Below are 17795 nucleotides of genomic sequence, written 5' to 3' on the forward strand. Positions count from 1 at the left end.
ACTTTAAATTTCCCTCTAAGTCTGTTTGGAGATGTTCTTTAGCCCGGACGTTGAAACATACAATATTGTAGTTTGGATTATGGCGAGTTACGATGGATCAGACACCGAAAAAATATATTTGTTGTGAATTTAAGTGCATTTTATTATACCCATTCACTGAAAACAAACTTCTCTTCGGAACAGTTTACATTTGCGCGGTTTAAGTTTAATACTTTGTTGTCGAAGTAAGGGCAATACTTTTCATACATGTTCAACATGTTCCTCAAACGATTTACTGAACAAAAAAACATCGTCCAAGTATGGGATGGCTATTTCGTCTCTTAATTCTCCAAGGCAATGTTCCATGTACCTTTGAAAATTTGCAGGCACATTCGTTAGGCCAAAGGGTATGCGCACCCACTCATAGAGACCCCATGGAGTACTAAAAGCGGTGTACGGTCGGCTCTTGGGTGAAATAAACCCCTGATTGTAGGCCTTTCCCTGATCTAATACTGTGAACCAAGAATTCCTGCCCAAGCTACAGAGCTGTATCCAAAGTTTCTTGGATCCTTGGGATCGGGTGTCTGTCAGGATTGGTACAACGGTTTAATTCTCTATAGTCCACACACACACGTAAGGTTTCATCTTTTTTTCTGACGCACACTACTGGAGATGAACATGATGACCGCAATTTTGTGATGAACTGCTTGTTGAGTAGATCTTCAATGTAGTGTTTCACTTCTTGATAAAGGGGCCGCAGGATTGAGACATACAAATGTAATTCTCTGGAGTGGTGTACTGTCGGACAAGTCAATATCCATCTGAAGATCTGCTATACACCCAATATCATCATCAGTCTTTGCAAATGATGCAGCTTCTTCTTTCAACAGCTTCCAGACTACTTCCTGATGTTGCACGGTTAGACCGGTTATATCAACTTCAGGGGTTGATACAATTCTGCAGTATTTTTAACCCCATAATGACTATGAAGAATTTTCTTCAGGAGGTCAAGTGACAGATCCTTAAAGGATTCCAGGTAACTTCTGAAAACTAACCCAGGACTGATGGCGCGAATCACTCCATCCACAATCTCATGCTCTTTGTACTTTTGTTGAACACCCGTTTCGATTTGTTTCCATAATGAACTGTAATTCATATTATCTTTTTGGTCTGGATCACCAATCTGGCCGGTAATCTTAAACTGACGTCGAAGCACACTCGTGGATTCAATAAGAGAATGCAAAGGGGATGACATGCCATCACCTGTCTGTGAATTTAACTCCTGCTTGACCTTAGTACTACCTACTTTGCTCTCCAATTCCTTGATTTTCTGTTGGTGCAGAAGCTTAAGTTCTTCGATTTCTTTCTTTAAAGAAATTAACTCACTCTTATCTTCTTTAACATCTTTGAGTGGCGGTGGAGTGTCAACCAATGTCTTAACGATAGCTTGGAGAAAAGTCACTTTTTCCTCTTCCTCCGCAGCTGTTATATCTTTTTTGATAACTTTAGCTATTTTATTGATAATCGGAACCTTTGTTTTGTCCTTCAATTCCTCTCATTTATCTTCAAATGCTTTGCAACCAGCTCGGTATTTTGTACAGTCGCTTTGCACAGTTCTGTGTGGATTCTAAATTGAAGCTCCTCTGCCATTTCTTACTTGAACTTTTATCGTGACACTTTATTCGACAATACAGGTTCTTAGTCTCTTACCTCGTCTATTTGGTTGCATCGGCTTTACCAAAACAGTTCACTGGGCGTGCGGCCATATTTGTATCACTCAATCACATCGGCTGAGCTCATCGGCTGGTATTTGGACGTGTAAACGGTGTTGTTCTTTCCTTCTATTGGCCGAACTGTCACATTGGGGTCACCAATTTTGTTACTCACTCGTAGATAGAGCTTCAAAGCAGGAATTTGACAGGGTCTCAAGTGGGAAACAGCGAACTAATCCACAAACACAGTCAACACTTTCCACCATTGGCTTTCTTATTTATTACACTTATATCACAAGGGCTTATGGGAGGTACAACTCTAGGGGGATTATGGGTCACAACCCTCACACTTGATTCTCTAAGGTTTTCGAACAGTTCCTTTTTATCTGGTGCCCTCTTTGCATCTTTGCTCTGGGATTTGATGAGTTTGTTAAGCAGCTCATCTTTTATACTCTGTTCACTGTGACTTACTTTCTTCTTTTAGTAGCTATAGACTTCTTTTTCTTTGAATTTTTTTTCTTGAAAAATAGGCGTTTAGCTTGTACCAGGCCCTCGTCCTCATCTGTCAAGGCATGATCAGCATCGTCTGCATAATTCCGGTCGTATTTTGCCCTTTTCTTCTTGAGGCTGTCCCCCGTCTGCTTTCCAAGCGCCCGGGCTAAACTGGCTTCTTCTGCTGTATCTAGTTCACTCTCGTCAATGTTGCTGTTTGTGGTGGTACTTTCAATTGGTGCGGAGAAGGCAGGACTTGCTGGGACTGGGACTTGGTGCAGAAGAAGCCAATGAGGTTGAGGCTTTCCCCGTCGCCGAAACATATTTGGGACTGAATGGAATCCCTTGTACCCCAAAGTTCATCTGGGTCGTTGAAATCATGACTCAGTACCTTCACTGTCCTCCCCTTTTGTTTGCTTTTATCTTTCACGGTCTTGTACTTCTTGTTCAAGTGGTTCATTTTATCATGGCATCTTCTTGCCCACTTTTCACAATAATGGTCGTTTACTGAATTCCTTGCTTTCCTTGACAAGTCTAGCCGCTATGCGTTCCCACATAGCTTCCAGACGTTGCCCCTTCTCTCGTTTTCCATATTCCACGCCACAAATTGAGATGAGTAATTTTAGTTCTACTTCAGACCAGTGATTAGTTGTCTGCTCTGACTCTCATATAAAAAGGGGAGGGTTGCTCATCGGAAATGTCAAATTAAACCCCTAAAGGAGACGAATTTGGGCGTGACCCAGGTTTTTGTTTTTGTTTTGGCCCCTAAAGAGACCATATTAAAACACAGAGAAACAAAAAATACCGTGACTTTTAATAATGGCAAAGACATTATCATCTAATACTTTCACCTACCTGAAGAAGTGTAAAAGTGTAAATACCGGTATACACTTTTATATTTCTTCGCGTGCAACCCTGAAGGAGACCTTCACGGCTACATATGCTTGCGTTTTGCCCAGAACACCCTAAGTGAGACCAAAATCCGAAATTTACACCCCTAAGCAAGACGACGAGCATCTCTCCCCTTTACTGACAAAAACCCATACTCACAGAAATTGTGTGATAAGCTCGGGCTGTCTCATGTCAAAAACGTGAAAAACTGTCACCTAAATAAACAAAGCTAAGATAAATGCAAATTAAACCATACCTTTGCGGGTCGGTTTACCAAAGTAAACTTTACTTACATCTTTCTGCCGTTGCTATCACAATAAACCAAATCGCCATTTTACCATGGTAAAGTGGACAAAGTCGGTCACACTCAACTTTGTGTTGACCATAGTAAACTTTTTTTACTATGGTAAAAAATGCCCGAGTCTGACCACAACCAATGAAGTTAATTTGGGGATTTAGGTTGCTGTTGTCTTTGCCTGTCAGGAGCAAAGTTTAGGGGACACTTTGTGATGCTAATTTTACGTATTCCTTGACACTTATGATGCTGAACTTGGAAAAAAGAGGGTATCCTGGGGTGCATATAACTATTAGGAGTTTTGGATATATCTGGTTATCTTTGTTGCTAGGAATTTCCTATAATCCTCCTTTGTTAATAGTAGTCGTACCAGTAATTGATCCTGATGTGTGGAATTTTGAATAAGTATGTATAATTTTTGATTGGATTGTTACTGGTGCTCTAAATGGTAGTCTGTTGCCTCTGCATTATATTACAACTTCTCAAGACTAATATAGTGTCTTATCACCTTTCTAGTCCTGATGGGAGCCCTCCTTCATTTCTCCTGAAATGTGCTTTAGGTTGGTGATTTATTGAAGTGTTTTAGTGATTTCAGTTCACTTTAGTTTGCATTTGTAAGGTCTCAAGTAAACAGATTACAAAATTAAGACTAACATTTAGAGTTATTGAAGTCCCAGTGTCCATTTTTATCACTGCCTATTTAGAGAGCAACTCTTATGTTGGGGGAGGGAGGTTGCTATTAAACATAACATACAGTAGAAATGCATACGTTTAATCCATAGAATTTTCAATTTTTCTCCAAACGGCATCTCAACATGAATACTGATTCCATTTTACTGCTAACTCGAATGGTTGATTTTATTTTTTTCTTTGTCAGACATTACCAAAAACAGCTAATAGTTTTGATACATGCATGTGTGCTTGAATTGAAATGCTGTAATAACATTAGCAATTCATTGAATGGTGCTTTACAAACATCCATAAATTGTAGTTTGCTGAATCTAGGAAATGCTTGTGGGAGTGGAATGAATAATAAACAGCATAACCTATAGTGTGTATCCTTTTAATGTTTGTTTGTCCACAGGAATGACAGCGGGAGCAATAGGTTCATTTATTGGTACACCTTCAGAGATTTCACTCATAAGGATGACATCTGATGGAAGGTAAACAGAATTGACACTAATCAATTACCTCTGGCTTACTTATATATTACACAATTGCAGTATTGCAGGAGTGTCATCTCGCGAACTAAATGAAGCAGGCTTCCTTTTAATGAACATTAAAGACTAACGCAGAAGACCAATTCTTGATTGTATTGCTTGAAAAAAGAAAACAAAATGGTTTTGTCAGAAGAGTTGGTAAAAGTAACTTAAGCACCATAAGAAAACTTGCGAGCTGCATTTTCGAGCATTTGCCCAGGTCTGGGTTGTAAATGGTTTACCTAGGAGATGGAGGAGATTTGCTGTTTATGGAACCATGGAGACATAAATACACAAATAATTCGGTTGGGTTTAAGAGTACCTATAGATAAAAAATAAAGTTTGTAGGCCTTTTTTGTTGCCTTTTGTGTTACCTTGATGTAATGATGTGATGGGACTCTTCACATAACATGGCAATTTGCAGCCTATCACTTGTTTGGGGCCCTTAACTTAGCTTCTGTTTTATTACCATAGGCTTCCTCTCGAACAACGACGGAATTACACAAGTGTATTTAATGCATTGTACAGAATAATCAAGGAAGAAGGAGTTCTCACCCTATGGAGGGTTGGTCTGCAATATTTGTGTTGTTTTGCTTTGAAAACCTTTGTACAGTGTTTACAGCATGTGAATTACTCTTGCCAGCTCAATGGATTCACTGCGAAACCTTTTTTGCCCGTAATACCCAGACTTTCTAGGAATGAAGACACAGCAAGATTTTTAAAGATACATTTTCACAATCATGACTCCAAATATCCACTAGCTAGCTAGGTCACTGGGAACTGTATTCAATAGCAGTAGCAGTCTTTCCTCAAAGGACTCTTCAAACAAGAAAAGTACAGAATTGAAAAACATTTGTTAATAAGATGCAACTGTGCCAAAGAAGTTTCTTTTCGTCCGAGGAAAGAAAACTTGAGAGAAATTATTTTTTAGAAGATATTCTTTGGGATGGGAATAAACTCCTGAACAAAATGTGAAACAAAACTGGTCTTTTACAGTGGCTTAAGTCCTAATTTACTGGTTGCTTTATTCCTTTTTTCAGGGGTGTGGTCCAACAGTAACTCGTGCCGTTGTTGTTAACGCGGCTCAGTTAGCAACATACTCTCAAGCTAAACAAGCTCTCCTTTCCACCAGTGAGTACGCTAAACAAGAAAACCTTATTGTTCTAAGCTTGCAATTTGTGTGCAATACGTGTATGTAATACTTATTGACCTCGAGAGAAGTTGAATGTGCCCTTTCAAAGCTCCCGTGATGTTATTTGGGATTGGTTAAGTTTTCTTTTTCAAACAACTTATTTATCCTTTCGGAATTGGTAAGTTCAAAGTTATGCAAGGGATAGCCTAAGACTGTCAAGATGTCGGCAACTGTGGGAATTTTGTATCGAGAACATTGCTTTCCTATGAGCAGTACGAGGGAAGGAACTAAACGAGTTTTACAGAACCGGACTCTTTATAAACTCCTCGGAAGACGGAAAAGAAATCCATGTTGAATTGGTCAAGACTGACAAATGAAGAATGTAACTAGTCAATTGAACATAACAACATTAAACCAACATTTTAAGTAAAAGTAGACTGCTAGCAGTCCGAGCTACCCTCTTTTGTCACGCAAGCGAGCCGAAGGGAGAATGGGGAGAGAGCGCGAAGTAGCAGTAGTCTCTTTTCGAATTTTAGAAATACCGCTGAATACAAACAAACAATGACACCTAAAGTCAAACAATCACAAAAACCGGCGGGAAGGTGCCTGAAATTTGAAAATTAATCAATAGACAGAGTTGTGAACAGCTTATCTTCTCCCTTGAATTTGTGAATATGTTCACTTCAGATGGATGCTAACCCTGTAAAAATGCACTCTCGGTGCTTTTATTCAGCGGTCATGGCGAACTCGCAACTGGACTATTCTCGCTCTCTCTCCATTCTCCCCTTGGCTCTTCGGCTCGCTTTCGTGGTCTGTCCTTGAGAAATGAATGTTCGTGGATTCTCAAAGTCATACCTTGAATGGACAGTCAACTACTTAAGTGGAAGAGAGCAGTTTGTTAAAATTGATGACCGTATTTCAAAATCTGTTAGTATTAGCTTTGGAGTCCCACAAGGTTCGATAATGGGTCCTCTCATTTTTAACATATATATTGCTGATCTGCAAGGGAAACTTGATTGTGCTTGCCGTCAATATGCTGATGATGCAACCATATATCAAGCATCGAAGCCTGGTGAACTTACATCTTGCATTATCTCAGTGCAACGTAATGTGGATAAGCTGCAATGTAGGGCGAATGAAGCAAATCTGGTTTTAAATCCCAGCGAAACGAAGTACATGTTATTATCTTCCAGTAAACTTTCTTCCTATCATGAACTTAACAACATAGACATTGACTTGAGAGTTGGAAGTACATCCTTAGAACGTGTGTCTTCAGCAAAACTTTTAGGGACCCACATTGACCACAACCTAAAATGGGAAGAAAATGTTAAGCAAATTTTAGCTTCTTGCTATTGCACTCGTGGAATCTTAAAGAAATTGAGGAATTTTCTTCCATCTCTTATTCGTAAGCAGTTAGTTCAGGCCCTAGTACTTTCCAAGTTGTATTATAATTGTGTTATTTATCATAATTTACCACATTGCCTCAAACAGCATGTGCGAACTTTGTTGTGGGCAAATTTGTTGAAAGTGAGGGTATTATAAAGATAAATGGGTTACCTGTTAAAGAACATATCGATTGGCAGCTGTTAAAACTAGTTCACAAGGCGATTTTTTTCTCATGAATGGCCAAGTTACTTGCGACTGAAGCAATTTAAGCACAATCGAACTCTGAGGTCCAGTGCAGCTATGCAGCTTGAAATCCCACTATACCGTAAAATTCCGAAAATACGCCCCTCCGTGTGTAAGCCCCTCCAAATATACGCCCCCCCCCCCCCCAAATATACGCCCCCCAAGGCGGCAACGCAAAAAAACCCTCCGTTAAATCGCCCCTCCAAATATAAGCCTTCCGGGAGCTTGTACGTGGAAAATTGCCCTCAAATACAAAGTAAAACAAAGCAAAAACGATAAATTTATTTCCAACTGTAAGGCTAGCCCAATCGATTTGGAAACGCAAATTTCCCTCCGTAGATAAGCCCCTCCGAATATAAGCCCTTCCAAAAATAAGCCCTCTTAAATGGCCTTTGAAAATTATAAGCCCCGGGGCTTATTTTCGGAATTTGACGGTACTTATTTTACCTCTTTTTATATTTTTTACTTTATTTGTATTTTAGAAGATATATTTTAGCAGACGAAGAGCCACCTTGTAATAATAATAATAATAATAATAATAACAATTTTTGTTATTATTATTATTATTATTGTTGTTGTTGTTGTTGTTGTTGTTATTATTATTATTATTATTATTATTATTGTTATTGTTATTATTATTATTCGATTCGATTTGATTCTCTCCAGTTTTCCCACTGGGTAATGTTTATTGTGTCTCAGCCACTCCTCGTAGGTTAGAGAGACAACACTTTCCGTAACAGGTGAGCACTTCCAAGGATGGCTGATAATTGTACACTTCCAAGGAAGGCAGGTACATCTAGCTTGCCAAACCAGGTCTTTGCACCTTTTGATATGCTTCCAAGTGCACCAATCACGATAGGTATTATTGTGACTTTCGAGGCTCCATGAATCCTTCTGATTTCAAATGCTAGTTCCTGGTACTTTTTAACCTTCTCCTCTTCAGTTCTGGTGATGTTCTGGTCCGCGGGCACAGCTATGTCAATAAGTGTCCATTTCTTTGTGTCTTTATGCACTAGAGTAATATCTGGCCTATTATTATTATTATTATTATTATTATTATTATTATTATTATTATTATTATTATTATTGTTGTTGTTGTTGTTGTTGTTGTAAAGCAAGCGGCTCGACTGGCTTAGAAGGAACCGCTACTGGTCTGTAAGTGAAAGTGATGATCAAATTTGGGCCAAAACAAGTTACTATTTAACAGCTGAGGACCGACTACAGAATTAACGGCCACGAAAAGCCACCACATGTAAAGTAGTCAGAAACTTCTAACAAGAGGTACTTTTGTTCTTGTGCAAATAGTAGGCCTTGCACTCTGTTACGAAGCGCAAATTACGGAGCCTCAGTGGTTGAAAGCTTCCATCTTTAGCATATGAATTTCTTTTTTGAATAACTTTCCTTATTTCGTAATGTAAGCTTAATCTCGCGGGGAAATCGCAAAAAATATATATTGAGTTAATGTCGCACGTCGACTGAGATACTAAGTATTACCCGCACAATTCAGACTGTAATCCTATAATGTCAGTTAGAAAATTTATTTACTTTTAAAAAAACCCACGGCATTCGTGAATTTAATGATTGTCAGTAAAGGAAAAATTTCGAACTGTGTGGATCTCAGGGTGCAGATCTCCTCACAACCGCACCAACGCCGAGCTGATCTTCGTCCCGAGTCATAGTCGAAGCCGAGATGTAAGGGTTTTTCTCGTACTATTTCGAACAATCTTTTGTAAAACACGAAGACCTATATACAAAGGTCAAATCATCCAATTTAAATTTTCTTGTACCGCAAGCAAACGGGAAACTTAATACGCTTTTAATTCGCTTTGCCGCATCATCTATAACATGTGTCGTTGGCTCCTAGTTAGGATCGACCTTCCGATTGGCTCAAGCAAATTCTACATTGCATAATTTTTTAAGGTAAAGTTCGATCAATATAATTCCTGCCACTTGAAATCTCTTGTGCCACTTAAAGTTGTTTTTCCTCGCGTCTTCATTCTCGCTGGTAACTGTAAAATGTTTTGACTGCTGCATGATGGCATTTTTCCTTTGTGCTTTCAGGTTATTTCAAAGATGACCTTTTGTGCCATTTTGGTGCAAGTATGATTAGTGGTTTGGCAACTACAATAGCATCTATGCCTGTGGACATAGCAAAAACCAGGTAACGCCGCTCTCGATTGCTTGGATGCGACACAAGCAAAAGTACAGTAAACACACGCATGCAGAGAAATGAACTTGACTAATAGTGATAAGACGCTACTGCGCTCGCAGGTTTTTTTCCTTCAGTGCTTTCGTCGCTAATGAAAACCAGCCATGCAGCCCATCAGGTTTTTAGTGTTAATTTCGTGATAGCCTAGGATCCAATTAAAATCCTCGAATTTTGCAAAACAGACTCAGTTGTAAAATGTTACGTTCGTGTTTTACGGTACATAATAGACCACCCATTCGACGATCTTTCCATTAATTGATGCCCTTGTAAATCCAGTAATAAACTACTAAACACGCTTGGATGTATGTTTTTGTGTTTTGTTTTTTCTCTTTCCTTTTTTAGAGTTCAGAACATGAAGATTATTGATGGAAAACCGGAATATCGGGGTGCTATGGTAAGGGTTTTTTTCTTTAGTATTGACTATTTGTTTATTAAGAATTGTAGTTGCTTGCCTTCCAATTTTAGGTTGTTTATGATTTTCTTTCTTTACAATCTTCGTAAGCATTTGATTCTTTACAGGGCTTGAGAAATTACCATATGGGCCCTCTACCATTGCAGTCATACTATTGTCGATTTGTCGAAATTAGTTAATTGGGTCGTTTTGTTTATTGTATAAATTTACAGGAGACGATTTGTTAGCGGCCGTAGTAGGCCTCATAGTACAAGCGCAAACGTGTAACAATTTTCCCACATCCTGTCCGGGCATAATTTTAACTTCAATTCTGTTTGTGACCAAGTGGTATGTTTCCCTGCTAGCAGAGGTCCTTTTTTTTTTTTGCGTTTGCTGGGATGACGAGTAGAATGTGGGAAAAAGAGACCTCTGCCATGGGTCAAAACTCACTGCGTTGAGCATGCGTGGCGGTTACTTAGCAACCGAATCCTCACGTGACACTTCATGCTGTGTGGGCTCACTTAACAACAGCGGAATAACTGTAAAGTAATGCCCGGAGCACAGCGCGCTCAAGTCACAGTCAGCAAACATATCATGGGGCATGCGGCTTGAAGATTGCATGGATCAAAGTGAGTTTCGACCCATGGCATAGGTCTCTTTTTTGAAGTCGTGAATGCGCGCTTGCGCAATGAACGACTTATCGCTGTGTGCTGGGGAAAAATGAAGGAATTTCAGGAAGTTTTGATGTAAACTCCCTGGGTGACCTCGCCATTTAAGCGATTGTATGATCGTCTCACATGGTTGGATGCTAAGCTGCTTTGCCGAAGCGGAATTTCTTCGTGTTCTACTGTGGGTTTAATAGTGTTGTTTTGCCCTTTGTTACATACACTATACAAACACATTGTCGCTTTTAAAGCTCTTGATCGAAATGTTTAGGCTCTCAAATTGTAATTCAGTACGCCGACAACGACAGGAATATAGTCCACGGGTTTCTTGCTTGAAAACACTGGCTTTTAAAGCGGCGATTGATGAGCAGAGTGTGAGGGAATAGGGACTTTAAGCAAATCGCTACGGCTGGCGCTAATACGGCTGCCGGAAGTAAATTTCCCCCAAAATGAGACACTGCGCATGTACGTCGGTTGCATCCAGCCGTAGTGTGAAATCTGACTACGTGAGTCAAGATGTTTTACCGTAGCGGCTACTACGTAGGGTTTATTTTGCTTCTCTGGCCCTTTTCAACGGACATCTCGTCATTTTAAGAATTCCATTGGATACTATATCCTTTAAAGTCAATTTAAGTCAAGGATTGTGTCAAGGTTGCCTCTCATAAGCTTGTAAATCCGTATCATGAACTTACGATAAGTTTTGGCAAAGGTGTTGGAATGGCGAAGTGAGTCAAGTGAAATGTTCGTGTTCAGCACGAGGTTGTTTTTCTTCGGTTAAGTTTGCTTTGAGGATTTAGTGAAGATGTTTTATATCTGGATACTATACGATTCTATATTTTGCTTCTTTGAGTATTGATATATTTGTGTTTTTCACTCGATATTCTTTGAGATATTTGTCTCTGAAATGATATATTTCATCCATCAAATTGTTGTTATTGTATAATGTGTATAGCATTTGCTTTTGCTTAGAAATAATTTGTTCGTCCTAGCAAGGCGAACAACAGCCATCGTCCTTTGAGCGAAGCCATTTGGCTGTGAGAAAGTAAATAAAAGAGATTTTAAACTCCTTAGCCCATGTTTCCTTGTATTTTGCTTTGCTAAACTTAAAATTTAGCAGACCACCACGCCGTACTCTCCCCAGACCTTTTCAGGCACGGTAGCCGTAGTAGCACCAGCCGTAGTGATTTGCTTAAACTCCCTAATATTTTTGGAACGGACCCGTTGCTTGTCTTGCAGAGATTTTTCTCTGATTGTCAAGGTGAACTGAATTTTAAAATAACTGAGATCTGGAGAATAGACCATATTCATATTCTCAGTATTGGACTGGAACTAGCTTGGAGGCTAATGCGGGGAAACCTTTTCAAATGCAAATACTGTTTGTTGCAGGTTCCTGTCTGGGGACACATTTCAAATTTGGCTGAAAAGTAGACAATTTACTGTACATGCTTCAATCGTTATATGAGCAACGCGTGCTCTTCTTTCGCTGCCTTTTTCGAGTCCCCCCTTCCCCCCAGACAATGTTGAGACATTCGTCCGATCGATGAACTACTCTTGACTTCGGACACCGTGAAATTCAACATTGTAATGAGCGGAGTGGGAAAACGGGAATTGTCCTAACAGTTTTCACCAGGATTGAGAATACGAATATGGTCTGTTGAAGTGATAACCTTGGACGGAATGTTAACATCAGCAGCGGAAATATGATAGATCCCACTTAAAGGCCGAAAAAAACCGGGAAACTAACAGGAAATCACTTTTGTCCTACAGGTAAAACTGTTTCAGTCCCCTATTAGACATACTACCAATAATAAGGATCAATTAACCATCCACAGCATTTGTTTATTGTTTGAGTGACTTACGGTTTTGATACTGGAAGTAGAATAACAAATGTGTTCTGACAAGATAATTCTTGTATCAACTTTTTAGTGGTGACAAGCAAAAGGTTAGCAGACTGACTTTCTCGTTATTCGACCCCGTCTTTCGTTTCCGTGCCAATAAGTAAGCATCGACGAATGTTACTCTTTCTGTCACACTGTCAAAGCGTGTCATGGCGTTGTGTGTCTTGTGTCTATTTTACCATGTGTGGGGACAACATCCAGCGCCCAAATTTCTGACTAGCGATAAGTTTTCCCGGGTTTCTTTCCCCTGCTTACAGGGGGTTTTAGTTATCGTACTTCGAGCTAAGATTGGTACTACGAAAACTAAGACCCCGGGATCTTCGGTCTTTGGTATTTGGTCTTAGTAACACCCGTGAAAATTTCACCAAATTCTTAGCGATTGCTAACTTGTAAACTGTTCCACATTTACTAGGCTCATACAGCCCTTTGATTTCCTACTTGTCAGCCCAGCGAACGTAAAATGAAAAGAGGCCTCTGCTAGCAGGGAAGTGATATGTTTTTTCCGCATTGCCTTGGACACTGTCCTTGCAATTGACATTTCAATTTCTTCAAGTTAGTTTCTCATTGAAAATTTGTCGAAAAAGGTATAAACATTTTGAATTTATTCGAAAAGACTGCTCTCTAGCTCGCAAAGAAGGTGTTACAAATTTTGAAACAGAACATATCTCTTGGGTCAATTTGCAAGCGCATGCACGCTCTCCGGGGCCAAGCTAATTTGCTTGACCCTCTGTACCTCATTCTGATTCCAGGAAGTGTTCCTTAACGTGATCAGACAAGAAGGGGTTTTTGCACTGTGGAAAGGCTTCACACCTTGCTATTTTCGCATTGGACCGCATACTGTTCTTACCTTCATATTTCTTGAGCAACTTCAACACCAAGCAAGAAAGCATTTTGGAGTGTTGACTGCTCTATAAATTACATATACGCAAAGAAAAACACTTCTTGATAAACATTACATTTTGAAAATTGTCTTTGGCATTTCGCTCCACCCCAAATAAAAGTCTATGCCTTGCGGTACATGTACCTTTGAAACAAAACTGGTACGGTAATACGAAAAACCAAAAGAAAATGCAATGATACGGTTCTGTGAAAAATGAAATTAAGTCGTACATTTCAAAGTGTTCTTTTGTGATAAAGTTTTTTTAAAATTTAATTACGGTAAAATGAAGCAGTCAGTATCGTTACGTCTTGTATTACGACGCGCTCCAGTCTTAATAGGACGTGTTCGATACATCAGTATTTACGCATGGCTACGCGGCTTTATGGTTAAATTTGAATATTTCTTTGTTTAGAAATCTCCCTTGAGACTTGTAAGACAAAGAAAACAGAACTGAACCGTGAAATAGCCCACTTACATTACAATTCAGTCCTAAACAAAAGCCATTATCTCGAGGCTCTGGGGAAGAAACTCATACAAATCCTTCTATTTATTCCCCAGAGCCTGGAGATGATGCCTTTGTTTCGGAATGTTTTATAATAGCGGAGCTCTGTAGCTAACAAACTATCCATCCGAGAAATTATGCTTGGGACGTCAGCGTACGCCCGCCCGTACACTCCTTGCAGGGGAGGGAAGGGAATCAGTTGTGAGCCCGTCGGGGGAAGGGGTATGTTATATTTTCTTGGCGGGAAATGTGCAACCCGCGTTTTCTTGGCAGGAAATCACATAATTAAAACCCATAATTTTGTACCTCTTAGGGGTTCTTTTCAAAATTTTCTTCGAGCACCCCCTTTCGCTTCTCGCCCGCTGGAAACGCTTGCTGCGCAGGCTAGCAAAAGCGTAGTGATTCGCTTACTCGACTTCAATTTTACAGTCAAACAAGCTCACGACTAGACATCCTATTTCTCACAAAAAAGCCTCTCAATTGAAAGGTATTAATTTAGTGTGGACAGTCGCCCCAGTAATGATGAATTCAGTTCCAAAATAAGCAACTGTAGCCAGCCACAAAACCGCGTGACAAACAAGACAAACGACTGTTAGTATGTGTAATCAAATGGCGACGCGTGAAATAAGGAAATAATTTCACACGCGTTTTGTCAAAATTCTGATAATTTCCCGAGCCTTAATGCGGTACTGTGGGTGACAAATTATGCTCACAACCGTAATTGTAAAATCGCTCGAGTACTTTATCCAACTGCTCGGGAAGAATCATCTCCAGGTTTTTCTCAAGGCTATTTTCGTCACACCACTCTCAAAAACTGTCACCCAGTTAATTGTGCTCTTTCACGTATTTAAATTTTCTGCCGCTTCTTTTAATTTCGTAACTTCTTCAATGGTCATTGTCTTAAATCTAGACGCCATCTTGGCTCTGATCGAGATACAAGAGATGTTACCATGGCAATTTTGTAATTTCACATGTTAAATTATAAATTAACGCTGAAATTTCGCGCCTAAATTAAGGAGTTATTTGTCACCCATGATATTATACATGTAACGCAATCAGCGCTGTTGGAGATTTGCTGAAAATCGCGGGTTCGAACTTATCAAACAGCTTTTCCAAGTCTCATATGGCCAAAAAGAACCTAAACTGTCCCAAACATTGCTTACAGGTGCATTCGTTGCAGATAAATACCTGCAATCCAGTATAAATTTACGGTGTCCAGAGTTCGTAGAGTTCGGTTACAATAAGTCTTATGTATGACGAAATAGACAATGATGACAAGAAAACTCGCCAGTGATGTCTACTGTAAGCTTGAATGGCGACGTGGTGTGTGATTGTTGAAATGTGCCAGAATCTCTGTCAACACGGAAATGAAAACGTTTTCAGGCCTTATTCGTTTTTTCCGCGAGTTTTACAAAGTATGTGAGGCGGCGAGGCATGCATTAAGAACGAAAACATTATTTGAAAGCTAAGCGTTTTAAGTAAGTGTTTTTCAGTCACCATTACGATATTCTTCTCCTTCCTCGAGGCTTTCTTCACTTAAATTTTTCAAATTTCGTCGCCTCTCTCGTGCTCTTTCCTGCTCCCACTAATTATGATTTCCCGCCAGAAAAACCCTTAGTTTAAAAGGTATTAAAGGAGGGTCAAGCCTTTTTTTTTAGTGGTTTGTGCACGTTTGTTCAGGTACCACACTGACTATTTTAAAGCTTCGTACCACTCCTTCCTATTGAACGGGAACCTCTTAATTACTCAAGGCTCCTTTTAAACAGCAGTAATATTACACTTCACTCATTTACTCTTTCTGTCTTTCTTTTTTCTTCTTTTTTACATTTCTATGTACTGCCATGGCAAGGTAGCTGTCTCGGAGGACCCGTGTTCTCTTTCGGTCGTACCTTGACGTTGATGCAGGGGTTTCATTAGGCGCCCGGCGTGGTCAATTGAACTGAATCGAACTCAGTGGTTCAATTGATGTTCGATTGGTTCGGTAATCGAACTGTTGCTATTCGGTGAGTTCGATTAAGTTCAATTACCAAACACAACCGTACTAAATCGACAGAAAAACAAAACGCTTACAAAAATTGATATGCTTTCAGTCTCAATAGAATTGGAAGGATTTCACTCTTTTAACCGCGTTTAGGGCAAGTGTGAAAGTTATTAACCCATTACAATTAACTAAAGTCTTTATTGCCGAGGTGACATGAACAGCACAGCAAACTATGTAAACTGTCTTTATAACACTGGGAATGACACCGAGGTGATATTGTTATGGTCGGGGAAGAGTTAATTTAAATCGCCGTTGCTAAAGTTTCGTTTACTTTCGCTTCCAGAATGGTTACTTTCACGCCGAACATTCGCTTATGTTCGATTGGCAAAAATTGTGGGTGATTTCGATTACCGAACCCAATCGAACTATATCGAGTGATTGTGTTCAATTGAGCGCGATAAGCAAAGGTTCGATTGACTACGTCGGGTAAGGGCCGGGCACCGGGCAAACTGACCGGTGGACGTGAGTTTGCCCGGCTGCTTTCAAGATCTCAACGGTCTGTTGTTTTTAGGAATACAGTTTTGTCTTTTTCTTGATCCGTCTTCTGTGATATAGAACATATTTTACTGTCAAAGTGTCCCAATTTCATACGCTGCGTTCAATTTCATAACCCACATTCAACTTAGAAAAACGAATCGCCCCATAACCCATTGCGAAAAGAATTGCGCTCCATACGATACCAACTGAAATGACATAATGTTGTCGATCGCCGATTATTTCAGCTGAGAAAAGGCCGAGTAGTGAGCGCACTTTTTTTCGTGTCTAGTTAATGAATTAATTTTGTCTTTTGGATATTGGTATCAAAACGTTAAATTGTCTAAAATGGTGTGAATTTTCTGTGGTTGAAGAACATTGCTTTGGGCTTCAGAATGCAGGAAAACGCATCTCTGTAGAGAATTGCAAAATTTTCTGGGGGAGCATGCCCCCAGTCCTCTAGGGCATTTCCAATGGTTTGCCTAGGTGTTCAAACCGCAAGGAAACCTTTGTTTATACAGTACAGGGCTTTCACTTAAATTGCTTAATTCACTCGACGATCATGACGATGTTTCAGAGCTTACAATCCTTTTCACTACATCACTTTCCGAGCCCGAAGTTGAAGTTTCTTCACGAAGTGAAGTCTCTTTCTCCATACCTGATAAGATCCTACTAGCGATATGTGCCTTCATATATGCCACTTTCTCTGGCTTCTTCCCCTGAAACACGATCCCATGATGTACCAAGTACAAAGTACGTTCATGAACTTTCAACGAGGATATGTGGTCAGAATTATACACTTGCTCCTATTCAATGTCATTTTAATCTTGTTCCAGCCCCTGCTGTTCGCTGCCTTTCACTTTCACTCTCAGCTCTTCGCTTTTCCTTACACATTTCAATCTGAGCAATGGTGATGAACCGGAGCATATGTTTTCTTTACAAAAATCACATACGCATAACTTGGCGCAACATTTTTCTCCCTTGTCACAGTGATGCTGTTCCTGGAAACCAGCCTAGGCTTTTCGTCTTTCCATCTACTTGGCCCTCGTTCATGACTTGTACCAGTAAAGGTCTCACTCGTTTGATTGTTTCTAAAGCTGTCAGTTTGGCATGCCTTACCGTTGGACAGCCACAAAAACTACAAGAAAGTTCAGAATCTCTTTCGAACTCCTGACATTCGGCAGAAGCGCATTTTCCACGGTCAATTCCTACAGACAATGCCCACCGCGCTTAATCACATAAACATCACGTGACCAAAAATACCAGACAAAATTTGACCGAAAATAAATGTAGGACAATAAAAAATGGAAGGTTAGGAATGGGGGAGGTGTTTGTTTTGTCTGAGAAGAGGGGGGGCCGTGTGTTTAGCAGGTAAGAAAGAGGAAGGGCCACAAAATTTTTCGCAA

At 39.9% G+C, this 17795-nt stretch overlaps 1 protein-coding gene across 2 annotated transcripts in view; it reads left to right on the forward strand.

Annotated features, from left to right (window-relative positions):
• Window positions 1-17795, forward strand: part of LOC137997353 (mitochondrial 2-oxoglutarate/malate carrier protein-like) — a 50474-nt gene that overhangs the window by 27014 nt on the left and 5665 nt on the right. Inside the window, exons 5-11 of one of the 2 annotated variants that reach the window (XM_068843297.1) lie at window positions 3886-3929; window positions 4454-4532; window positions 5043-5133; window positions 5609-5699; window positions 9391-9490; window positions 9881-9932; window positions 13242-14556. In XM_068843297.1, the coding sequence (XP_068699398.1) occupies window positions 3886-3929; window positions 4454-4532; window positions 5043-5133; window positions 5609-5699; window positions 9391-9490; window positions 9881-9932; window positions 13242-13406 (622 nt within the window). In that variant the 3' untranslated portion in view covers window positions 13407-14556. Of the gene's footprint in view, window positions 1-3885; window positions 3930-4453; window positions 4533-5042; window positions 5134-5608; window positions 5700-9390; window positions 9491-9880; window positions 9933-13241; window positions 14557-17795 lie in introns of those variants that run through there. The other variant, XM_068843296.1, reaches the window with a different exon arrangement.

The sequence above is a fragment of the Montipora foliosa genome, chromosome 3 (assembly GCF_036669935.1).
Source record: "Montipora foliosa isolate CH-2021 chromosome 3, ASM3666993v2, whole genome shotgun sequence".
NCBI lineage: Eukaryota > Metazoa > Cnidaria > Anthozoa > Scleractinia > Acroporidae > Montipora > Montipora foliosa.